General features: G+C 44.7%; 1 protein-coding gene across 1 annotated transcript; it reads right to left on the bottom strand.

The window, feature by feature from the left end:
- Positions 1-561: 561 nt before the first annotated feature.
- On the bottom strand, positions 562-24720 carry klhdc8a (kelch domain containing 8A; the record flags this gene model as incomplete). The annotated part of the gene is made up of 7 exons (XM_080495641.1): positions 562-615; positions 4959-5107; positions 5179-5280; positions 17996-18214; positions 19525-19689; positions 23518-23728; positions 24556-24720. The coding sequence occupies 7 exons, from the start codon at positions 24718-24720 to the stop codon at positions 562-564; spliced, it is 1065 nt and encodes a 354-aa protein (XP_080351767.1).
- Positions 24721-27047: the final 2327 nt, after the last annotated feature.

Genomic DNA, 27047 nt, shown 5'->3' with positions numbered 1-27047 from the left:
TGACGCCGACGCATCGTACAACAGACAACACGAGGAATGTCTGCAGTGCAAATTCAGACATGAACCAGTCGTCAAACACACATTTTTTTTTTTTTTTTAAGTGGTCGGATAATTTCAAATAACTTAAAGACCATGCTGCTAGGTTATTGGGCTCAGTTTAAATCTCATATGGACTTTTTTTCCCTTTTTTTTACACACAATGACTCAGTCATTAATGAGCACAAACACAAAACCTAACATGGACTGCATATCTGTACGAAAACAGGTCTGTTTCTTCTTTTCTGTCTGTGTCACGAGACACGGGAGCTACAGGATTGTTCCTCCTCCACGTATGAACTACAATGCAGAAGTGTTGCATACAACGCATCGAGGGGTGACCGAAAGGAAAGAGCCAGCTCCTCCATTGTGCATGTGCGCTAAACATGTGGCCATCGCCAGGTGTGCCCAGCAGGGGGCGCTGTCGCATCCCTCCCTCTGTCTCTCGCTGCGTCCGAAAGAAAAAGTTTCACTACAGTCTGCTGAGGTGGGGGGAACCAGTGGAGTGCGGTCAGTCGCTCCGGGCTACAGACATTCCTCCTCTTTCACGTAGAGGATCTCGTGAGCCGAGCTTGGAACCTGAAAGAGGCCCAAACACAAACGTTTGACATATTTTCAGACAGACAATATTGATGGGTGAAGAAAGGAAGAAATGACTTCAAGCCTCTTCAGTGGCGCTGGAGGAGGGCAATGGCCAGTGGCTGAAAAACAGCAGTTAAATAACACAAAAGCCACTGTTTGGATTCATGTCCTCACAGCAGGTGTCAAACACGTTTTAGCTTAGGAGCCACAATTCACATCAATTTCATCTTGAGTAAAATTGTACAATAACAACCTTTCCATTTTTAACTTTTAAAATGTTTCTTGTTGTGCTGCAGAGATAGAAATATCTGTATTTTCACAAAAACCAAACTATTACTACTGAAAATGGTCATTTTTATTGAAACCTTCTGGTGAGGACGACACTGAAATGTCCAGAAAAGTCGTCCTCCGGCTGATACATTGTGACTGTTTTTACAGCCTCCATCTGAAAGCTTGGCTTTGAGGCTGGTTTGATATCTCAGCCCGGGTCTCAGTGCTGTGTCCTGTTTCTGGAACTGAATCTCTCAATCGCTCAAGAAATGTATTTCTCAGATTCCGTGTTTTCTTTAAAGTGTTTACAACTACCTTGGCGGTTCAGCCCGACTGGAGCCTCTTGTGGGCTGGTTTGGCTCCACGGGCCTTATATTTGTTTTCATGATCACATTTAGGACAGTTGGTTGAGGAACTGAGACAGAGTCATACAAATATCTGTGCGTCATCAGCATACAGGTGATGTTGTATGTATATTGTATATGGTAGAAACACTGAAGACAATGTCGTTGTCATGTCGGACCAGTTGTGTTGTCTTCAGAAGCTACGATCACCGTTGTCATGGTAAACAGCGAAAGTGCAAGGTTGCCTTGCATTTTTTTTACTTGACAACAGGGTTTTGGTGAATGGCAGTGCCGACTTGTGCACAGCGGTGGAGAATATGAGTGGAGTGATGAGTGACCGTTTGTGCACCGACGCAATTAGTAGAAGTACCGGGCCGATGTCCACTCTCACTACTGGAGCTGTTGTGGCGCCCGTTGTGTGCTTGGAGGCGCTTTAGGGTTTTGTGAATTCCTTTCTCTTTTTATGTGTTTTCTCCCATAATTCAGTCTCTTGTGTCCCGGTAGCAGAGGAACGCTCCCCGTGCCTCCGGCTGCACCATCGGCCCAAAGCGGCTCTGATCCAGCGACATGCTGAGCTCCTGGAGGGGCCTCCCCCGTTAGCGCTAAGCTCATTACCAGAGCTTCTGTTTTCACTTTGTGAGGTTGGCACCAATTGTTTCCTAAATGCTTCAGGCTTTTTTTATTAATTTGAAAGCTCTTGAGGCAGAGTTTTGAAGAAAAGGTGGAGGAGTCCTTAAATATGTCTGCAAAGGAGAGGCGCACAGTGCTCCCTCAGGGCCCATTAAACCGAGATGACGTTACAGGCTGACAGAACGTTTCTGAATCATCACTATTCCTTTATTTGGAGAGCAACATCAGTGAACAACCTCTCTTCAGCTGAACATTGACGCCGAATGTAAGCAGTCACAAGGCCTCATCCACTGAAAATGGGTGCAAAACGCTATGATGTGGCATTGATACGCCATCTTCATTTGATTACGTCAGAAAACTTTATGAAAAGGTCAGTGGTCATCCAGGTGGGAAAAACCCTTTTTGTGTAAACTTTGCCTGCCGGGCTTCAACAAGCAACTCTGTACATCAATAATATCGAATCGAACCTAACCTAACCTAACCTAACCTAACCTAATGTAATCTAATATATATAGCACTTTTCAGAACTGTGATGGAGCAGGAAGTACTTAATCTGTGCCCCGGATGAAAGAGGACAACCCAGATCTTATTGCTTACCACTGCCTCCTCCATCAGACTGTTCTTTGTGTCACTCTATCGCAACATTTTCCCATCAACTTCCCGAGGGCATCCTCATCCCTTCAGCATCGCCTCCTGAGAGAATTCCTGGAAGACGTTGAGGCCAGTGAGCTGCGACTGCACAGCAACGTGAGGTGGCAGAGTGAAGGCAACGCACTGCCACGTTCCTGGGCCGTTCCAAAAGAAATAGCAGCTTTCTTCAAGCAGGTCAAGAGTCAGAGAGCAGCAGAGTTTTCACTTTTTCTGCAAGATGAGCACAACGTGGATATGGTTTCCTTTTTGGGTGACATTACATCACATCTTTACGAGCTCAGTTTAAAGCTGCGGGGCCGGAACAATTCAGTTGCTGGTTTGATGACAGCTCGTTGGCTCTTTCCAAGAGGAAGCTGGACATTTTCTCCTCCTGCTAATCTACAATCCTTTCCTCATCAGAGAAGTGGGAGGATTTTTGAAGGAGGACACAGACATTCCAAGTGGGCACATGCAGGACCTCTACAGCTGGAGCTCATCCATCTGCTAGCAAATGCTGCCTCAAGAGAGAATTTTGAGGCCACTGACCCGGTGACTTTTTGGCTACAGAATGTGTCTGAGAGTGTGTTCCCTGGTCTGACCGAAGTCACACTGCACACCTTGACTATGTTTGGATCGAGATACAGCTGAGTCAGCTTTTCCCACGATGAACATTTAAAAAACAAGCACCGTTCTCGGCTCACCAATACATGAGAATGGCACCGACTCCATTCCAATCAATATGAAACTTACTGGCAGGTCAGTCACATTCACATTTCTATCATTAAGTTAAACAGAAGAATTAAAAGACAAAAGGTGGTGTTCAATGGTGTGTTTGCATTTTCTTTCCTTAAAGAGCCTCTTTTTATTGATTGTTTTCTGAAGATGTGCATTTTTTTTTACTTATAAAAGTGGGCCTTCATTATTTTTTAGGCTAGGACCTCTTTAATTTAAGAGAAAGATGGGTTATTTGACTCTGTTTCCCCTTTATAATTTATTTTATTCTGAGGTTCCCATTTTCTTTAATCTGAAATAAAGGTCTTAGATATATTTGGCTGGAACTACTTTTATTTGTGGTAAAAGAGCTAGCTATACACATTGTGAAACTCTTCCTGCATTGAAAGCTGACCATATGTAAATGTAGACATAGGGGAAAGCTATAAGACACATAAGACACGGTGACTTTTAATTCAACACCCCGCTGTAGTGTGCCAGCTTTTGGCAATAAGTACAGAGTAAGTCCTTTTTTATGGTGTAATTGTTGATTCCAAACACAAGATGGCAGCACTTGAACCCTGAAACCTCAGCACAGCCGTGAACCTGCATTCTCACAGGCAGTTTGTGGACTTCACTCCAACCACTGCGGCATTTACACATTTTGTCCATCCGTGCCATGGTGATCATGTCCTGATTACAAACCAGTCTTTGACTTCATAAGAATGGATCGCACATATTTATAAATACATTTGAATTCAACAATACTGAAATAAACTGCGATGACACACGTGCAGCTACTTGTCTTGGAGGAAGTGATACCTATATTTCTCAGTCTGACAGATTAAGGATGCAGTCTGGTTCACTTCTTGACAGGCCACCATTTAAATACAGGCTCTCGTGTTTGGCTTTGCCCTACCAATCACTAAATTCAGCTTGAACCTGTAAGCTGTCAACACGAAAACATTCTAATACTATCTTTTTCAGGCATATGATCATCCGACCCAACAATTACCTGAGACAACCAACTGTGATGCCAGAGGAGGTCAGGATGTTACATAAACTTGTTTTGCAGGTATAAACACTAATCCTGATCAACTTCAGTGAAATTGAAGTTGGATTGTTATTAGGGTGACTGTCAAAGTAGTCCCAGGAGAATATGGACTGGGAGTCATGACACCACGGAGGAAGCTTTGTTCTTATTGTCTCGACTGAGCATGTGCACCACTACTAGTTACTACAGCAGGAGCAGCATTTTCACCCCTGCACAGCGACAACGGCAAATTGATTTCCCTTATTTGGTGCCTTTCAACTGCAAGCGATTCACTTCGTTCATCATATTCACCCATTCACACTCCAATGGAGGCTACGGCCATGTAAGGCGCAATCAGTCCCAATGGGAGCAGTTTGGGGTTCAGTGGACCCTTTGGCATGTGGACAGGTGGAGACGGGAATTGAACCTGCACGCTTCCGATTGGGAGACGACTGCTCTGCAAACCAAGCCATGGACACAAAGGAGTCAGATTGTTATTAAAAGGTTGTTTTTAAAAGGTGTTTTCCACCGTCTCCATGGAGACAGAGCAGGAGCACTTGAAAAAGTTGCGCTTTCAGTGGCTCCGAGCACCGTTGTCGTGGAAACAGATGCCCTAAATGCAACAGAAGTTTTACATTTTTCCCTTGAAACTGGGCTTGAGCTGTGGAGATATGTGTTTGTGTTCGTGAAACCTGTTTGGGCTAACGTCGGGGGAAATGTACCTGGTTGACCCCACCCACCACCAGGAGGCGGTCTCTGATGACAATGGAGGAGGTGGAGCATCTGGGGAAGGTCATGGGAGCCAACTTCTCCCACTTCTTCCTCTGAGGGTGCAGAGCCTCCACCGTGTCCAGAGCCGAGGGCTTGTGACCTACACAAGCACACAGATTATATTGAAGACCTGTCGTACCCAGCTGCACGTTGAGCAGCAGCTTCCCTTACCGAGTCCCCCTGCGACCACCATGCGGCCGTGCAGGAAAGCGGCGGCGAAGTCAGCTCTCTTTGTTTTCATGGCCACCGTCTCCTCCGACTTCAGCCAGGCACCTGGAGAAGAAAGAGGAGGAGGAAGAGGATGACTGACGGCAGCTGGAGTGAACAAACCCTTGTGTGCTTGTGTTTGCACAAGCAGCCCAGGCGAAGTGAGGTGGTGCCGCCGTCCACCGTCAGCCTGACGGGACGAGACAAGACGCTGCTGAGCTTTCAGAGTGTGACCTGAACAAACAAGGCAGCTGTAGCCATGTACAATACACACACACACGCACACACACACACACACACACCAGCAAGGACACACAGGTTATAAGAAACACCGACTAAAGCCAGACCGGTGGGGGGAGGATATTTAGAGCCCGTCGGTACATGAATTGTGAAATCTTAAGAAATATCTGAATCATGCATGATAAATGATAGGCAGAATCTCAGAAAGGTTACACTGTTGTCCAAATGTGCGCGCTTGTGCACAACACTGAAGCTTTGCTTTCCATGAGGGTCGCCGTCTGACCGGTGGAGTTAGTCAGTTTGAAAAGCGTGTTCTTCCACCGTCACTCAGCACAGACCAGCAGTTTCCTGCATTGCTCGTTTCGTTTCTCAAGCATGTTCTGTGTTGATTGTTGTTATCTCTGTGTTTGTCTGTAGCATGAACCAAGAGCAAGTTTGGAAGGAGATCCAATGCTTCCTTAGTACCACATAGTTATTGTCTGTCTGCTTTCACTGCTTGAGGGGTTTCGACAAGGTTCAGACAACGTATCAAGTGAAATGGCAAAGACATTTTCAATGAGAATTCGCGATATTCTAGTGGACAGACAACCAAGTTGGATTGTTATTACAGCGACAACTATAAAACACCCAAGTCCAGGAGAATATAGACTGGGAGCCATGACACCACGAGAGAAACTTTGTTCTGGTTGTCCATCTACTGAGCATGTGCAGAACTACTAGTTACTTTGACCATCATGTGACAGACCAGGAGCAATGTTAACGACATGTGCATGAAAGTTGCATTTCCAGTGGCTCCAAGCATCGTAAACAGACTTGTTGTGTTTCTCACCCAGGCATACATTTTGAGAGAAAAGTGTTTTTCGTTGATATGAAATGCTCAAGCCTCACAGGAAGTGATTGCGTAACACAGAAGTGGAGTGATGACTCAAAACTGTCTGGTGCAATTGTTTGTAGCCACGGGTGTTTGGATCTGTCTCCAGCACTTTTTCTTGTCCTTTTCTCATGCAAAGGCAGCATCTGAGTACAATGGGCTTTTTAATGAACTTCTAGATTTCACTTTCTTTATTTTCTGTTCGTGTTGTATTGTTTTTGTAGATTAACAAAAATTAAGTACCCAAATAAATTCCATGCACCCGAGGAGCCTCGGTTGTGGAGTTTCTTGAGAAAGGGTAGAGCTGCTCGGAGCCATAGCCCAAGACAGAACCCAAAATGCAATCACGTTTTGCGTTGCCATAAAAAAATGTAACCTCTTGGCTCTCGATCAGTGTCTTCAAGATTCCTGGTGTAAATTTACAAACTGCTCTGTGTTCTGGGTTTGCTGTGTCGAAAGAAAGCTCGTGACCAAGGTATTCAGATCCAGTGAGCCGAGTAGAAGACGCTCTTCAGCATATTTTCCGACGCCCCTGAGAAAAATCCCCTGGTTTGCTTTCACAGGGGTGTTTTTACTGAAGGATGTTGAGCGTGTCAGCTATTGGTCACAGCACTGATCAGTCAGCCATCAAGGCTTGAGGTCTGAGATGATCCCTTGACAGTTCCTCACCCCCGAAAGAGCAACTGTCCCCACTGAACTCCACGGCTGAGGACTCAACAAAGGTTGCAACTCTGAGTAGGAGATCAATCTTATCAGCCATCAACGCAGCGATTGGCAGCTTTAATCCCTAATCATTGGAAACAACTTTCAAAGTAATCAGTGGAGCCACGTTTGTGGAGAACTTTATGATTTTCCTTTAATCCTCTTACTTACTCAACACTGAAGACTGACAGCGTTTTTCTACAAACCTGTCAAATGAGGTTAAAGTTAAGGTGACAGCTGAAGTTCTCCGGGTGATAAAAACAGTCCACTTGATAGTGACAGAAATGAAAACGCCGCCATCAAATCAATGTTTCTCTTCCCCGTGAAGATTCTGCCAAAGTTTCCTTTTTTCAGACTTTGTTGCTGCCGAGCGCTGTTTATCTGAAAGAAACCCAGACGGGGGAATCGTGACAGAGGAAGAAAGATAACTTCATTAGGGAGCGAGGGAGAGCGCGACAGAATTAGAGAGGGGAAAAGAAAATCTTACTCTCAATCTTTTCCATTCTCATCTTTCGTGAAGATCTCTGTCTTGCTTTTATCCTTCTCATACTTATTTTCCACATCCTGCGACTTCTCACCGCCTCGTTCTTACCGTCTTCTGGTGTCTTTCTCACTCTCTCCTCTTTCTAATTTATTCTCAATCTTTTCTTCGGCAAAAAGTGGGAACGAGAAGGTCATGTGAAACAAAGAGAAGTGGACAGAGTGAAAAATAGATAAGAAGCCAGATGGCGGGTGTTTCTGCTGCGGCAGTGTGTAATGCAGAGCCTGGTTCGGTGAAGAAGACCGGAGTGGACGTCACAGCTGGTCGTGCACTCGCCTTCCCCGTCACATCCACGTTCCTCTGGTCTAGTCTAATATAGCCTGGTTCAATTAAGCCTAAAAGTCGTTGTGTAATCCAGCAAGATGCTACAAGACACACTGTACATATGAAGCTGAGCGTAGAAGGTTCATGTTCTGAATCCTGAGTGAAAATGCATCGTTTTGAGTTTTTCAGCAGAAAAGTTTACATTTACATTTATTTACAAGGCAACCTTCTCAGAACAACGTTAATTTCCACAGTAGGCACTGTTGGTTGTTCTTGTAATGAACCACACACACACACACACACACACACACACACACACACACACACACACACACACACACACACACACACACACACACACACACACACACACACACACACACACACACACACACACACACACACACACGGCAGAGAACAATGTACTCTAAACAGTAACAATGGCAGAACACGGACATTCTAGTGGACAGACGACCAAGTTGGATTGTTATTACGGTGACTGTCAAAATAAAACTACCAAGTCCCAAGAGAATATGGACTTGGGAGTCATGACACCGTGGAGGAAACATTGTTCTGATAGTCCAGCGACTGAGCATGTGCAGAACTAGTTGCTATGGCCATTGCGCACCAAGGTTCCAGTCTACACATTTTTTTTGCCCTGTTTCCATGGAGACGGAGTCGGAGCGTCCTCTCAAAGTTCCACCTTGAGAGCTGTTTTCAAAAAAGTTGTGAAAACAGCAGTAGTGGTCGGAGCTACGAACGTTTTGCGTTTTCACTTGAAAACGTTGTGCAAATGGGGCCTTACATTTTTCCGAATATCCTTGAAAGATTGTTTCTACCGGCATGTGGCGTAATTGTGGTCTGTCGCCACATTCAGAGTCGCTGTCCAAATCAAATTGAACGTTGACATGTGCCGGAGCTGAGTTTTCCAACAGAACACTGTCCCGAGGCTCATTCTGTCGCTCTCACCAAGCGTCCTGCTGCGAGGGAGGAAATGTCCTTCGCTTTCCCTCACAGGTGCTTTTTTTTTTTTTTTTTTTTTTTTTATTGGCAGAGGTCAGATCAGGCGACAGGACATCTGCTGACATCCAGCTGCCGTCACAAGACACTGCCACACACTGAGTGCTGACGCTTTCACCTTCAGCCAGTCATTAATCATCGGGATTCGATGAGTCCATCACCTGTTCACTGGCCGTCCTTCCAGAGGCCACTTTAGACCAAAATAATTGAGAACAAGTGTTGGAGGTTTTCTGACACACACTCATTTAATCATCAATATTTCATCTTACACACCCTAAAACGCTCTTTTCCCAGTTTTCAACACCGGCACACTTTCGATCAAAACCTGTAAAAATCATGTAACTATAATCTTACATGTGAAGTCTATAGTGCCGTCCTGTAAAGCCCTGTAATTCAGTGTATTTTTCTAAAATATGTCCAATTCATCGCGAGTAAGGGTTGCTTCATAGCGAAAATACGGACTATAAGGCGAGCAGGAAAATGCTCCCAGATTTTCTGCGCGGCGTCAGCCACACCCTTCGTGGTGGGCAGCCAAATATGTAGTCATGCTTTAATTATTGTCAACCTGCGTAATAGGCAATAAAGACTGCTGCATAATGACATATTTATCACGTTTCCTTCCAAATGTTTGAAGTATACTTTGAAATCCTTCAAATCAATAATGCTGGGAAAAAAATGAGTAAGGGGCAATTATGAAATATTTATCTTGTGTTTTTGCGCTATATATACTGAGTAATCCTCCCAAATGTGTCAAATATGCAGTAAAACCACTGATGTAGGGACGGCCTAAAATCCAAGGGCAAGTGTCCCCTGAAGACAGACGTCCTCTCTTCGGAAGAATGTGTCACAAGGACAAACTGTAGGACCGCTTGATATAGAACGAAGCAAACAACAAACATGTTTATATATATGTACATATAGATATCTTATGTACTTGTGTCAAATACACTTAATAATCCTGCCAAATGTGTCAAATATACTTTGAAATCCACCGCTGCACCGCGCGCGCCAGTTGGGTTTGCACTCTGGACGCGTTTGCAGTTTTGTGGACGACTTGTCCACGCACCAAAATAACCAGTGCTTGCAGTGTTGCAGGGTGGTTTTTCCTCTTTGAATTACAGTTACGTCAACGCAACACGCTGCAGACTTGCGGTCCAATCCTCTGGGGCTGCTGCTGCTACTGAAGGCTGAGTTGTGCTTGCTTTGGAGGGACGACAACACATTCTTCATGCCAACACTTTCTTTGTAGGACGCAGGGAAAACACCAGCACCACTCCACTCTGGTGGGAGATGATCGACAGGAATAAAGAGATGGAGGGGGAGCAGAGAGGGAGGAACAGAGGGAGAGAGACAAAGAGGGAAAAGGGGGACAGAGAGAGAGCGAGTGAGGACAGAACAATGGAATGAAGGAGATGAGGCGATTCTCTGAAGAGCCTTTGTAGTCTGTGTGGTGGTGATTTCGTCTGCGGCTCTCCGCTGTAATTGTCCCGCGTGATTAAAATGAGAAAAGGATGGTGATTGGCTTTTGGCCTTTGATGGGTTGAGTCTGTCACTCGTGAAATCGTCGACGCAGTTGACCGCAGGGATGATCCCTTTGGACAGAATGTCTCTGGCTATGATCTTGTGATATGTTTAATCATTGCATGTTGGCCCGGGGAAGGCAGAGGACTTCTGCCCTGCTTTGGTTTCTGCTGTGCTTCATTGGCTTTTGTTGTTTCAGCCTCGTTTTCACCGTCTCCAGCAGAACATAAATCAAATGTACAACATGGGAATTTGTGCGTTACAAGTTGGCCTCAGGGGAACCGCATCGTTTGTGGTTATTGTTGGAGTTGCCTGAGCTGTGTGTGCTTCAGCGGGACTGATGAAAGAGTTGCTTTGTGAGAGGCAGCAAAAGCAGCAGCATTTATTACGCTGCCTGGGAAAAGACTAGTTTAGAAATGGTAAATAGGCATCAACATGCGCTCATCAGAGCATCACAGCTTTTCGCTCATACTATTTACACTCACTCGTTTGTGGTTTTTGAAGTTTTCCCACTTTGGTAGATGATACCAACTTAGTTATAAGAGAAATACAAATACAAACAGAGAAGTGGTGACACAATATTACAATATGTTTCACAATATGACGTAATTTCCTTGGTCCAGCTCCTTCTGGCCGGAGACATTAGTTTGGACAGCGCCGGCCGTCCTGCTGAACTCTGGAGGAGCTGCACCGCTGAAACTTCAGCACTGATGTGTGCTGCTCGTGGTTCCAGCTCTCTGATCACTATCAGTCATAGTTTAATCATATTGAGCTTCTATCACCACTGTCTACTGTCTGAGTGCCGCAGCTCGTTAAAATGTCGTGATGCACCTGAACGCAGCACTCAAAGCGGTCAGCTCCTGCAGTTAAAACCAGACCAACATCGCACTCTGACAAAAACTCTCTTGTTGATTACTGGAACAGTTCAGAGGAGTGTATTTCTGACAGCACCGGAGGCAAGAAATAAGCTGTGCAGTTGAAAAGTTGAAATGCCATTTCAGACGCTTTCACAGATGTGTGGCTGCTGTGAGGGGGCGTGGCCTGCGAGTTCGCCAGCATTTCGTGGAGTATGAACAGTCCTGCACTCGTCTTGTTCTTACAGCTTCAAAAAGGGAGTCCGCAGGAGCCTTTACTCTGCCGGTCCCAATGTCTCTGGTGACGACGTCTCTGGTGTCGTACGAAACAACGCAAACACAAAAGCCTTGCGTTTTCCCTGGAAACGTTGCGTAAACGAGGTGTAAGGTTAGTGGAGATAATCATGAGAGGCAGACTCCTCACTGGACGATTGGAAACAATTGCACAGTAACTGATCAGAACTTCACCAGGCCAAAGCTGGGCTGAGGGCAGCAGACACAATGTTGTCAATAAATGTATTGATTTGAATTCAGTCACTATATGAAAACAGATGGACAAAGCAAGGACTTTCTATTGGTAAAAGTACACTTTCTTTTAGGAGGATGTTCTGTCGCTCCTAAATCAAATCTATTGTGACCATAAATGTTCATTTTCCAGCCTTTGTGCCTGCTCGACAATACAACAATGAATCTGCTGTGAGCATCTTCCGATTGTAAATAAAAAGTCTAAACGACGGGAGAAGAAACCACAAAAAATGGATCTAATATCGTGTGTGGACTGACCCTGGCAATGATTCTCAAAATGTGTCGGTAATTCTCCTTCTCGGGCTGCTCTTTGTGATTTCGGCTGTACGTGTTGCTGCTCGCTGGCGATATGGGCTGGAACAGTGATAGAAGACCAGCGTGTGACAGCAGATTGCATGACTGTGTGCATGATATTGCTGCAGATGGATAATAAAGCAATCTCTTTCTGGATCTTGTAATTTAAAGCGGTCATCATCATCAGCCCTCCCTCAGCAGCTCATCTTCCATCTCATCTCCACCCAAATTAGATCGGCTGCCTTCCCGTGCGTGTGTGTGTGTGGAGGCATTTTCTTGCCCTCTTTCTTCCCCTATCTCTCCCACAGAAGCCAAACTCTGTCTCCATTACCATACATTAACATTATCACTCCCATGTTCTGCTTTATTTAGCCTTCATTCGACTGAAGCCAACGCGTGACCACGGATCCAGCTGTCGAAAATGACTTATTGATTTTTCCTCTCCCTTTTCTCCTTCCGGTCCCGCCGCAATTTGTTTACCTGTTACTCTGGGGTGCCTTTGTGGGATGGAAGGATAAGTCATCTGGCGGCGTTGTGGGACGCAGGGTGTGCGCAGAATACAAAGAGGAGCGAGCTGCCTGTGCTCGCGGCGAGGCGGACGTTAATGACTGCTTTGTATGACAGCACAGGCAAAATGAAGATTGATGCCATCAGTGAAAGAGGAGAATACCACAAAGTGAAATAATGATTTTCAGTCTGGGACTGCAACCCTGAACAGACGGGACTTTTATAGAATGAATGATGTGAGACCTCAACGAATCATGTGTGCTGTTATCAGAATATTCAGGGAATGTTATCTTTAAAAGCAACATCAACCAAACACATAACCTTTCTTTTGTCAGTGTCGTTTGATAATCATATCATATTTAACTTCTTTATCATCCAAACTAACATCAGTAAATTGCAAGGAATTGCAAAAAGAAGATTTCTGCAGTATTTTTAGTGTTTCTCATAACTGCATAAACACAATGGAGCTAATTTCCTCAGGCCTTGTTTGTATTTCGGGGTCCATTTACACAACGACAGTGGTCGGAGCCACTGAAAACACAACAAAAAAAACAAAAACAAAAAACAACTCTGATTCCATGTTCGAGGAAACAGAAAAACACACCTTTGCACCAGACCGTGGTGACCGCATTCTAACGACCTCTTGTTCAGTGTCTCTACCAGACGTCTCTCTACCAGAAACAGACTTTGTTTTCAAAAAGTTGCTGTGTAAATGTGAAACTTTCCTGAAACGAAAAAGCAAATAGAATGAGTTTTTACTTGAAAGGCTAGCATGTAAATGAGGCCTAAGATAATGTATAAAGCAGTGGTGGGTAACTCATTTTCCCAAAGGGCCTCACAAAAAAGTTTTATTAAAAAATTGCCTTTTCCTGTTCACAAAAAATTATCTCTTGATAAAAAGAGGTTTTCTACTGGTTTTTTATGATCACCTGCTGCTCTGAGTCTTTATCTGGAAATCATGATTACATGTGACTAAATTTGGAGTTCTGTATACAAGTAAAAGTAAAACATAAACTGTAAAACTGCAAGTTTGCCAGGTAACAATAGCTCGCTCTACGAGCCAACTTGCTCGACACAACCAATACTGTAATGTGAAAACGTGATCATTTTAAATGTAATAAAGTACTAAATTGCACACTCACAAAAATCAATCTACCAATCTGTCAGCTAAAGATTGGCGGCCTTGCTTCGGTCAGTCTGGCCCAGGTCAGTTGTGGCTACAGACATACGTAGACACCACCATCGAGTCTGGAGTGAATGAATAATGTAACGTAAAGCATCTCTGAGTGTCCAGAAAAGCACTATATAAAACTGTTTATTATTATTATTATTATTATTATTATTATCATCATTAATAGCTTATGCTTTTGGTGTGTGAGTGAAACCCGAGTAACATGACTCACAAACAGGAGAATTGAAATGAAGGGTTGATGCACTCAGGTTGACACTTGAACAACCTTCTGGAACTCACAGATGCCCCGATACCAATACCGGTATCGAATATCCCTGTGACACTGCACGGAGTACTCGTACTTGTAAAAGATCCCCGATATAACCTGGCGAGTAATATGTGATGTCAAGCGTCAAGCGACAAGCGAGGATGAGTGATGTCTGCCGTTTGGAGATTCTCTACAGTAATATTAATGAGAATAACAAAAGCAAGAGAGACTGTAAATGATGTTCTGCAAACATATCAAGACGAGTAGAAAGAAAGTTCGTACATTGCCATCAACTTGATCACCAGAGACATTGGGACCAGCAGATTTAGAACGATGTTGCTCAGCAGTTTAACTGCTCAGTGGTTCAGGAGGATTTTAGTCTGAGCTGTTCTACAGGCTTCATGCTACATGCTACATGCTACATGCTAAATGTGACTAAAGTGTGATCGATGCACACTGGAGTGTGTGTGTGAGCAGCATGCGGTGAGCTCGGGTTCTCGATCTACAGTCTACAGTACGCATGTCGCAGTGTGTAGATATACGCTACGGTACTGGAGACACGTAGACGTGTAGATGTAGCGTCAACATAATCAAACATAATCTCGTCTGGTTTGCATATTGAGGATCAATTAGGTTTTATGACATTTAATAACTACTTGTGTTACTCTGCAGTAAAGGTCAGTACTCGTTAGTACTTGTACTTTAAAAAGTGGTATCGGTGCACCCCTACTATCGAGTCATGGGATCGTCGGTGTGAGTGCTGAGCCCACTTTCTCATGGAGTTGGATGTGGAGGATGTGGAGGAGGAAGTGTTCGAAATATCGGAGAACATCAGCAAATAAACCTGAATTTGGTTGAAAGATCACATGAGGTGATCTGTCACAATGCCAGTGCTGCAGAGAAATGAATAGCAACAGAGCAGCAGTGGAAATTCAAAAAGGCAGCAAGACATGCAGGAACACAGAAGAATATAATAAACCACAAATAAAACACACGGGGAGCTGAAGAAAGACCTCTCTCCGCAGTCGAAGCAGCATCTGTGCTGAACGTCAAGTCTCTTTTCAAATGTAATGAAACCAGACGCAAATGTTTTGAGCCACGTTTAATGACAGTGTTCCAATGTACCACTGTCAAAATGTCATTATTACACATGCAGAGCAGGGGCGAGCCAACGCAGAACCAAAAACAGAACTTCTAATCCTAAATAACTAATTCTAAATAGTGAAGACAACAAACGATGAACATATAAATGTAAACCTCTGTCCTGGTCCGTTTGTTTGCTGGGCCCAGTGGATCAAAACTGGGTTACTTTAACCACTGGTGAAGCTCTAACCGCCAGTTAAATTCTTCACATGTTAGCTAATGACAACAGTCCCTGACGCCGCTCCGCCCACTTTCAAGTCTCCGTGCTTCCACGTTTTGTCTTAAGCACAGTGGCGGACGGCAGCGCAGTGTTTCTATCTGGTCAATAAAACCTGACAAACTACTAGAAAAGTACCGTAAAACATGACAAACAACGCTGCTACCAGGATATTAAAGTGCAACAGGAAAACTGAGCTGGATGATCGACGACATCATGTTGCCTCATCTTTTTTTTTTAACTTTTGACCCGAGAACGATATAGAAAGTGACTTTCAGCCAAGTTTCTCCTTTCAAACAGTAAATTGGAAGAGATGTAAGGGAGTTAATGATCAGAGACTCACCGCTTGTCTTCCACGAGACCAAACCAGAACTGACTTTATCCACTCGCTCAGCAGGTCTGGAGACGGCTGATTTAAAAGGCACCAAAGTGTTGAAGATCAAAAGATGCTGATTGTTTTAATTTTATTGGCAGTCGCTCGCATTGTTGATCAGTAATTAGTGAAACGTTGTTTACCCAACAACGGACTCAGAGCATTTTCAAAAGCTTAGTCACATGGGTGAAAAACCAAAATAGAAATGAACTTGCCTTGACTTACTGAATGGTGTGTGAGCACTTTGAATACCAATGGCGCCTTTGGCGTAATTGTGTGAGCTAAAGCCAAGCCTGTTGAGACTGCTGAAGTTTGTAAACTGCTCTCCATTTAATCCAGTCACTGTTTGTGAGATCGAGACGGTGACAAACCTCAGTGTCGGAAAAATGTTGCCGCATTTACAAGTTGAACAAGTGATTTAAGCAGTGTGAAACTCTTGACTTCATTTAATTTGGGTGTTTCCCTTCAGGTAGGGCTTTTCCTCCAGAAAGAACCAGGTTCTAGTTCAGGTCCAGTTCCTGAATGAGCCCCGCCGAAGACCTGGTTCCACCGTTACCGGAGTCAAGTGAGAGCTACGTCGTTACGTCACTCTAAAACTTGATCCGTCACTGATCAGCACTAACAGTGCTCCTAGAAGAACCAGGAGACGGACTGTATTCATGGTCTGGTCCAGGTCTCTTCATCTAGTCTGTCCTGAACCTCGGATTCAGACCAAAGAGACAGAAAACATTGAGTCTCCTCGTCGCTCTATTGGTGTTTTTTCCCGTCTGTCCTGCACCGGAGTGGCCAGAGAGGAAATTAAAAAAAAGTGTGACTGAGCTCGGGGCTTATTTTTCAACATTTGAGCGTTACATAATTTCTGCGGCGCCGTTATCACGGATTACATGACCTTGTTCCCTCCTATTATTAACTTCACAGAACGACTTATTATATCGTTCCCATGTGTTACTTTTGATTTTTTTCCTTTAGAACCACTCCGGGGCTCCGTGTTCGCTGTAGTTTTCAGAAAGCCGATTCAACCTCTCTTCCACCGTGTAAGTAGCAATGACTCCAGAAATAACTCCGCCCCCCACTTGATGACGCATCCTGGCTCCGCTCTCGCCCAGCAAACACGTGGAGCCAGCGTAGGCCCGGTTTAGCTCCTACTTTGCGGGGGCTTTGGCAGTGGAAAGACTAAGTCTGGCCCTGGCGCTGAACTCGCCGCTGGTTCTTTCTGGTGCAAAAGCGCCGACACTGCATCCGCAGCTGCTCCCACGTACACATTGGACCACGCAGTTCTTAACGTGCAATCGGCCATCAACTTGAAGAGCCAAATGTCTTAGAGGAAAGCTGATTTCAGTTTGGTTAGTTTTCTTGTCATTGCTGCCGAGGTGGTTGTTGAACCACCTGGAGACACAGACACACACACTCATAGCTGAAACCCTTGAGTAGGACTCGCACCACTTGTCAATCTTGGTTGAAGAGTTTAATCCTACTTTTTCTTCTTTTCCTGGTTTCATTGAAGCATCATCTGAGGACTTTTGTCTTCCCCGCAGTTTCCTCAACCATTGATGATGAGAGAAACTAAGCAAATATAAAGTTTATTATACATCGGTTTTAAATACAGTTGAGATCGGTGGCAACAAAAACTAAGTGTGAGCTCAGTGTGTCTTGAGCCTCACAGGCACAATTAAATAATGGCCTTTTATTTTATTGGGGTGTTTGGACTTTCTGTGACTTCATTACTCTGAGATAGGGGAGGGATGATAGGAACAGATAAAGCCTAAGAGGGAGGAGACAAAAGGTCTCCTTCAAAATTGGAATTAGGCTTTGCTTTTTATTGAAGGTGGTGAAGTCAGACTCTCACAAGGGAATTCTGATGAAATCACAAACGTTGACGTCTTCCTCTAAACCTCCTCTGTGCAAGCCACACTTTTCCAATCAACTCAAATTATGTGCGTGAGCCTCAAAAGTATCTTGACGATTTGTCAGTCCACCTCCTGGGTGAGGTTACATCCTGCTTCAGCTTAAATTATGCTAACCAACAGGAAGTGTCATTTTACGTACCTCCGCTACCAACTGCACTGTTCTGCATTCAATAAATGCTGATATGTCTGGCACCTTTTGAAACGTAGACTTTAAAATGAAGGTCAGAGAGTTTTAACAACCTTCTGACACACACAGCGTGTCGGCCTGCGCGTGTGGAGGGCAGTATTAACTGTGGCTTAACAAGGTGGGATGAATGTCAGTGCTTGTTCTGACAAAGAAACACTGTGTAGTTGACTCTTTACCTTGGGCGGTGTCAAAAATGTTGACGTTCTTGGTGAACTTGGAGCTGTGGTGTCCGCCACCTTGCCGCAGTCCTCCCAGCAGGCACAGCCGCCCACTTGGATCCCAAATCACGCCGCCATACGAACGTTTACAAGGCATCAAGGGTAGCGCTGTCCAGGAGCGAGTCTCTGTGTCGTACACCTCGAAGGCCTTCACCGGTCGCTTGCAATGGCGGCCACCTTCAAGTCAAATCAACCCTTTGTTAATGTACTAAACCACTGTCAGAGAAAAGAAATAAAGGAATGTCATGATATTCAGCTTTAAACACATATTAAATTAAAACATGGTTCTAACATAACATCTCTGACCTTCAAACTTAAAAATCCAATTTGAATTTGTGGCTGCAACATGTTTCAAAAAGATTTAGAAATCAAAACACAAAGGAATTCTTTCAAAAGAGAAGTACAGGTGGGGTTTACTAAAAGTCCGACAGGAAACACTATTATTGTTTGGTAACATAAAAACTCACAAGTTCTTGTTTATAATAGCAAAACAACTATTGGAAATTTGGAGAAACAAGGCCTGCATTAGCATGAAGACATTCAGGCATCTGGCAATATTGCATTATGAGACATTGAGAAACACTAATTCTGTGTAGACGTTCCACCACTGCATCCACAATGATTAGTTCAAAAATAGCTTTAAAAAGTTTGCAAACTCTTGTTGAAAGTGTTGCGGCGAGTCCAACATGCTGTCAACCTGCATTTTAACTGTTTCTAGATGAGTCACACCACATTTCTGGTAGTGGTGTACTGATACCACTTTATTAAAGACGAGCACAAGTACGAGTACGAACCTTTAGCTACTTGTCGATATCGAGTAGCGATATGAGTACCTATTAAATTTGTTAAGCCTAACTCATACTCCATACGCAAACAATACCTGAAGGCGGTGTGTTGCCACAAACCACCTCTGCAAAGTGTCTGCTTCGACACTAAGTCACCTCCAGTTAATGACTGCGTCTACAGTATGGATAGTGCAGTGCATGGTTTCTAGCTACGCCTTACACTGTACGTACTGTAGACTGGAGACAAAGGGACTGATGAGTATCAGTCAGATTTAATCCTAAAATCAGCTTTAATCATGTTTAGCATGTAGCATCGCTGGTGTGTGAGCCTGAAACCCGTTAGCGTGTAGCACGGCCCAGAGTAAAAACTACCTGATCCACTGAGCAGTTTAACTACTGAGTGACATCAGGCATAACTCCTCTGGTGGCTAAGTTCCTGGGGTTGTTATCGTCTTAATATTTTGGCAGAGCATAAATAACAGTCTGTCTTATTTTTGTTATTCTCATTAATATTAAAGAATCTCCGCAGTGTTGTCACATTGCAACCTCCAGGTCGTAGCGGAGATCTTTTACCAGGCGAAGTACTGGGTGCAGTATCTGGCCTGAGGCCTGATACTGGTATCGGCGCCTCTTTACGTTCTGGGGAAAAAGGTGCTATTTGAATAAATGAAGAAAGTCAAATCAAGCCTGTCCTGTGAATACCTGCCACATAGAGCTTGCTGCCCAGCAGATGAGAGTTGGCATCGTAGCGCGGGGTTGGCATGGGGGGAAGAAGCGCCCACACGTCCTTTCGGAGGTCGTACTGCTGCAGGATGCTGCGAGGGAGCAGGTCGGCCCCCATTCCCCCCACTGCCAGAGCTCGGCCGTCTGAACACGTGGCAGAGGAAGGAGAGAGAATTAAGGCATGTGGTAAATGATTAGCAGACAGGTTCTGTGGCTGTAGCTAATAGAAACATCTCAGCATCAGGTGGTAGGAGGACTCAGTGACGCCTCGTCAGCTCAACAGTTGAAGGTCTGCCCCTTCACTAGTCTGCACCAGAAATATTGCTTGGTTAGTGTGTCATTAATGTACGTTCACTGCTTAAACATTATCCACCAAACTACAGTACCGTGGGAAAGAAAAGATGTCTCACGACGCCAGAAAATGAAAACAAAGCAGCATTTAGGCCGTGTCAGAGAAAAAACTTGGAGCAATTCACAGCCAATCAACCCAAACAGCTGTATCTTGCACAGACAAAAATGGCTGTGGGAGGTGAAAATGCTCAGGATATTGTGGCATCATTTCAGTGCTCATGTGTGGAAAAACAGCACCAACTAGTGGCTCAACATGAAGAGTACTTCATTTTTAGTGTTTCTGTCATTTCCGTGTGAATAGATACCTTTTCAAAAACGTCTCATGTAAATTAAAACATTTTCTGAAACACAATTGCAAAAATGATACGTTTGTGATTGAAATGTTGTGTAAACAGGGTCGTAGTTTAAAATGTCAAGGCTTTCGGAGGTAGTTATTATTGTATATTGAACTGGGATTCCGGTCGCTCTCCTCCAGAGTTGGAGTTGCAGATGCTTCAGCAGCTTTTAAAATCTGATGTTAGTTGTTGGGTTAGGGTTGTGATCACACGCTTCAAATGGCTCCTCATACTCTTAAGATAAAGTATATATATAATATATATTTTTCAAATGTTTACATTGTTTTATGAGTGGTTTTTTGTTTTTGTTTTTTTGAGTAGTCAACTAGTAATCACCAGATTCCAACTCTGACTTTCACAGTCGACCGCTCATCGGTCGACCGCAGTGTGGCTATGTCATCTGCTGACTGCTGCATGTCTTGAGCTCCAGAATCCATGGAATTGAGAGGCTGCCGACCTCCATTTGGGCACCGGAGTCTCCAGAACACTACCGGTATATCAGAAACCGGCTGGTCTTGTGCCCGAGTGCAATGCCCTGCAAAGCATGCCCTTCGCTGTACAACCACATTGTTCCTTGGTGGTCTCGCCAGGAGATGTTTTGGACTCTCATAAGAAGCCTGGTATAAGTGCATCAAGACGATTTTGCAGGTCTCTCTTCATGGTCCAAGTTTCTATGACGTATAATAGGATACTTTCTATACGAGCTCTGAACAAGTCCAGTTTTGTAGAGTTGGATATTCCAGACTGTCAGGTAAGATGAAGCTTGTTACAGGTGTTCCAAGTCCCAAGACTGCCTCCGAGACCCTGTTCATGCAGCTGCGTTTCAAGAGAAAATGCATTGTTTTTTGGGGGTTTTTGTTTCAGAAATGTTTCACATTTCCACGGAAATGTTTTGATGTCCGTTTACACGGAAATGGCAGAAACAATGAAAACAAAGCAGTTTCATGATGGGCCACTAATGGGTGCTGTTGCTTGTTTTAGTAATAAAAACCACACACACACATGCAGCAGAGAACAATGGGCTCTAAACATTGACAATGGGAGGACACGGACATTCTAGTGGACAGACGAGTAAGTTGCACTGTTATGACGGTGACTGTCTACAACCCCAAAAAGTGGTTTTCAGTGGCTGAGAGCATCACCGCCATGAAAATGTGCGCCAAAACACAACAAAAGCTCCGTTTTGACTTGAAAACATTGTTGTTCGATCGCCATTTTGCCAAAAATCATACAGTGAAACCAAATACTGTATGAATTACCCACACTCACTGACAAACAAGAGCATAACCCTTCAAAATGAAGACGATAGGCATGTTCCACGTCCTTATTAAGATGTTCTTCGACACCTGCAAATGTTTACAATCCTGCAGCCAGTAGAACCACAACTCAACCACACGATAAGACAACCCCCCCCCCCCCCCGTCCTGCTCCCCCCCCCCCCCAAACCAGGAAGAGTGAAGGCCAGCCACTCACCCACCCCCACGAGCCCCAAATCCCAGCCACCCATGTTCCCACCCCCTGATTTCGATGGGTATACACCCATACCCACATCCCCTCGACACCCACACACCCACACACCCACACACACACACACACACACACACACACACACACACACACACACACACACACACACACACACACACACACACTTCCTTAAAACTTCATTACAACTTCCAACATTCTGTTCTGGTAGTGGGAACAGCACTGACAGCAGAGCAATCCGGCGAAGCGGAGTCGGATGAGAAGTTTGCTTATGACAAGGCAAGAAACTGTGACAGACATGCGGAGGACAGAGAGTACGGGAGCAGAATACAAAAACACACCATTCCATGTCTGGCTCCCTGGGCCTGACACCCCCGGCATGAGAATGGAACTGGCAGTGAGTGTGGAAACACCAGAGAACGCCGCATTAATCATGAGAATGAGGAGGCAAAAGGCTGCAGGGGGAAAATCTGCATTTTTATTGTGTTTTTACTTTATTCAATTCTCCAGCGTTTCTGTATAAAATCACATATTTCAGAGCACTTACATTACAAACCAATAACAAACAAGGAGGAAAAGTTTCCAAGATGCCCAATATTCATTTTGGAGGAGCAAGCAGCTCATTACCTGGAGTTCATTATCTCATATCTGGAAAATAATGATTCCATAAATGTCAATAAAACTGGCTTGTTTTAGTCAATTCTGTGACTGACTGTCCGTGCAAACGCAGCATATTTGTATTAATTTGGTGCTATTGATTATTTTGTCAGACTATTTGTGTGTTTTTGGGCTGCCGGGAATGAGTTTGTGGCCGAGGATCGAAGATCGGTCAGGGAGATGGAGGAAGCAGCACAGCGGAGCACATCTACAACCAATAAGTCGGTGTGTATAAAGCATCCATCTGTGTATCATGGAGACACTGACAGATGCACTGTTAAAACACAAACTTATCCCAGGCTGCTGAAAGAAAACACTTCTCGCGCTGAATGCAAAATGTGAGAATAAATCAGAGCTGGAGTGTCGCTCGGCTGACGGCAGACAGGAGGACTTACCTGACCTCTCAGGGAAATTAAAGTGTGCTGAGGTGTTGATGTGATGCTCAGGGTGCATTTAATCTGATTATCTTCTCCACGCTTTATAGATGGGTAATTATTAATAAATGTGTTTTTTTTTTACTAAAGTAATATTGCAGTGAGTTTCCAGCATGAAATCAAAGAGGTTTCTATGTCTTGAGGTTGTATTTCCACTATACAGAACTCCCAGGATGCAGTTTGGTTAATGGCAATCAACGCACATTGTTGTGTGCTTACAGTGTCTCACAGTTTGGATTTAGCATTTTTCAGTGTTTGAAAGATTGTTCTGCCACCATGAATGCTGCTGCTAGATTTTTAACTGTCACAAGGAGGAGAGTCACTTTACACACACACACACACACACACACACACACACACACACACACACACACACACACACACACACACACACACACACACACACGCACGCACGCACACACACACACACACACACACACAGCCTCCAGTGGTGTCTAAATGTGTGTGTGAATGGGTGAATGTGATGAATCGTGTAAGGCACTTTGGGGCTGCTCTCAGCGTGAAGGTGCTCTAGAAGTGAAGTCCATTTACCATAACATTAAAGCGAGATTCGTCCCAACAGCTCATTATGTTTTAATTCTCCACACCTCTTTGGTCTCGTTGACGTGACGCTGATCTCACATGAGCAGCCTGCTTGTTCCAGATCGAGCGTGCAGGTGCATTTGAAAGTCTTATTTTATCCCTGTTACCTTTCACTGTGATGCAGATGCCCATCAGGGCCTCCCGCAGCGTGCTCCTCTTCCTCCACCGGCCCTCCTCCGTGTTGTACATCTCCACTGCCTTCAGAGGGCTCTGGTCCTCCCCCACTCCGCCCACCACCAGCATCTGCTTCCCCAGCACTGCCACGGCTGCACCGGCGCGGGGGGTGGGCATGGGGGGCAGGCTGATCCACCGGTCCCCCTGCAAATGTGTGGCGTCAGACTTGTGTAAAAATAAAATAGAAACATCTGGAGATCAGGGGGAGGTGTATTCCAAGCAAGATTTGCTGTGTCTTTTCACGCCACGTTGACATGACCGTTTCGCTTCGCGTTTACTCTGCAAAGTGTTCAAAATGATCTCCGTTTACATGGAAATGGCAGAAGCGATGTAGTTAGCGTGCAGCAGAGGACAATGGGCTCTAAATGTTAACAAAACACTATTAACTAAACATTAATTAGTGTTCATACACAGACATTCTAGTGGACAGAAAACCAAATTGGATCGTTATCACAGTGACTGTCAAAAGAAAATTCCCAAGTCCAGGAGAACATGGACTGGGAGTCGTCACTCCACGGAGGAAACGTTGTTCTCAATGTCCAGCTACTGAGCATGTGCAGAAGAACTGTTTGCTATGGCTGTGGAGCGCAGGACCCGGAGCAGCGTTTCCATTGTCTACACACCGACGGGCTGAGAGCCTTTTCAAAAAGTTGCATCTCAGTCACTACGAGCATCGTTGTCATGGTAACCGACCCCAAAACACTACGAGAGTTGAGCATTTTCATGTGTAAACGGGACGTACCAGAGTGGCACCGACTCAGAGCTGATCACAATCAAGGATCAAGGAAGCTATATCGTCAAGGGGCTGGAATTTGATTCGTATTGAACTAAATTGTGGGATTAACAGAGATTACACTGCTGACTGATGCTGTTGATCCTTCAAAGAAAGCTTGATCTGGTTGATTCACTACATTTGATTGAATTACCTTCAATACCAGGAGGAAATGCATCCAGGTTGCTGAAGGTCTTACCTCAGGGGAGTAGAGCTCCAGTGTCGGGCAAGGCCTCCCCGCTGCATCACAGCCCCCCAGCATATACATCTGCCCCCCCACTTCAGACAGCGTGTGGTAGACTCGGCCACTGGGCAGCCGTGCCAGGCTCTGCCAGTGAAACTCGTGGGCACCGGGCACCGCCATGGCTTCTGCAGCCCCAATCGGGAGAGAGGACTCCCGACGAGGGGAGGCTCCGGAGGCGGGATGATTGAGGCAGTGCCGAAGAGACAGAAGTGTGGGAGTAGCGGGTCCTCCTCGATGAGGAGGAGGTGGTCGGTGTTGCGCGGGGGAAGGGGAGGGAAGTGCCCTGAGTGTCAGGTTAGTTAAAAAGTCCAGGATAAAGTCAGCTCCCCTGCCGATGGTTCAGCGCTTCAACGCAGAGCTCTGCAAGACACAGAATGAGGCCAGAATAGATTGAATATAGCAATGCAGGGCAGAGCATGAAGACATGAATCGATTTCAGGGTGCAGCGCGTGCGTTTTCTGAGCTCCTGGAGAGAATGTTTACACACAGCTACGACACTCAGTAACAAGAAGAGCAAAGCAAATACGAGGAGCATTTCAATTGAAACAATTTCAGACCTTGAATTCCTGATGTCTTATGAGATCTCTGGAGAATTCATACTTTAAGATGCTGTCTACAACATGTCCGAGGTTAATTCGGCACATTTCAGTACTGAATTTATGACAAGCCTCTAAAATATTGCCAATATCAAAGACCTCTGAAAAACATTTGAAAGAATTCATAGCTTGAGGCCTCGTTTGCACGACGACGTTTCAACTGAAGACTTGATGGCAGAAATGCTACGACTGCGCATGCACATCATGGCTGCAGTAACTAGTAGTTCTGCACATGCTCAGTAGCCGGCCGATCAAAACAATGTTTCTTCCGTGGTGTCATGACTCCCCGTCCATGTTCTCCTGGACTTGGTAGTTTTATTTTGACAGTCTCTGTGATAACAATCCAACTTGGTTGTCTGTCCACTAGAATATCCGTGTTCTCCCATTGCTAATGTCTAGAGCTGTAACGAACAGCCAGTTCGTTACCCACATGATCACCCGCAGCACTTTACAACCAGCTAAAGTGCTGCGGTATTCACAAAGCACAAAGATATTCACGAAGCATTATTACACACAGCACCTTAAGGATAATGCAATATTTTGCACATAAAAAGAGATTGCACACGGTTGAAATTTAAAGGTATTTGTTGGAGGTTTTGATGCTGTAGGTGCAGTCAGGGTGCATCACCAGTAAGGCGGCCTATCTGTGGAGGCAACATGACAATTAATTGAGCATGGTGTAAACATATGTGATATGAGAGTAGTTTATTTCTGTGGGTGTTGATGCGCATCTGCTAAATGTTTTAAGGTGTGGGGGAGAATTTTGCGGCGTGTGAGCGTAAAGCTTTCTCTTACCTTCTCCTCTTGCAAAATATTCTTCTTCTCCTTCTTCTAGTATTCTGGCAGGCTGTATGCCATACGGCACAATGCTGCCCTCCACCGGCCAACAACTCAAATGGCCTCATATTACATAGAGGATTGGAGGAATTTTAACGCTGCCTTCCCAAGAGAGTCAGATTTTTCCCCGAATTCTAAAAACTGTTTTCAGGGTAAACACCACCAGAGCCAGATCAGACAGAGCTACAAACAACTTCTGCATATCCCTTCTGCATCTCCCCCATTTCAATGGGTAAGACAGGGATAGGAATTGTTTTGATTCTCAAGGTTTTAGCCTGAACCCGGTCTAGCTTACAGAGAGCAGATTTGGAAGCTGAACCAAAAATCACACAACCGTAATCTAAGATGGATCTAATCATTGCCTGATAAATCATCACTACGAACTGATCCAACTGCTCCCCGGCCAGTCTGGGCCATATCGGGAACCTGAGGCTAACAAGAGTCCTTTGTTCTCCGCCGCATGCGGTTTCATTATAAAAACAACCAACAGCAGGCTCTAGTGGTCGGATATGAAAACTACATTGTTCTCAATGTTTCTGCAGTGTCTGTGTAAACATACATTGTCTTCACAGTTTCGCTGTGTCAAGGCAATACCTTTCTGAAATGAAAATGCTAAAAACGATGCATTTTTATTTGAAACATTTTCATTTGAAACATTTTCATTTGAAAAGTTGCCATGGAAACGGGACCTCAGAGGGATAATCACACCATGATTAAACGCCTGGAATGAAGTATGTGTTTAAACTGAAGGCTTGAGCTTTATTACAAACATTCCAAAAAGTATCTGTGAACACGTGTGAACACCTCAGTAAGCATTCATCCGTTTGGTCACATTCATCCGGCTGCAGTCACACCGGTTTGCTCAGGTCTCATGAAAACAATGCTTTCATCCGTTCTTATTTCCCCACATAGACTCGCGCTAATTGATCCATGTGGACTGTCTTGTCGCATTATGTAAAAAAAAAAAGCGTGTTGCTTTTGCAGCTGCAAGACCTTTAGTACAGGTTCGAGTCA

The sequence above is a fragment of the Blennius ocellaris genome, assembly GCF_963422515.1.
Source record: "Blennius ocellaris genome assembly, chromosome: 4".
Taxonomy (NCBI): Eukaryota; Metazoa; Chordata; class Actinopteri; order Blenniiformes; family Blenniidae; genus Blennius; species Blennius ocellaris.
The sequence above is the reverse complement of the archived record's forward strand: the minus strand, read 5'-3'. Positions and strand labels throughout refer to the sequence as shown.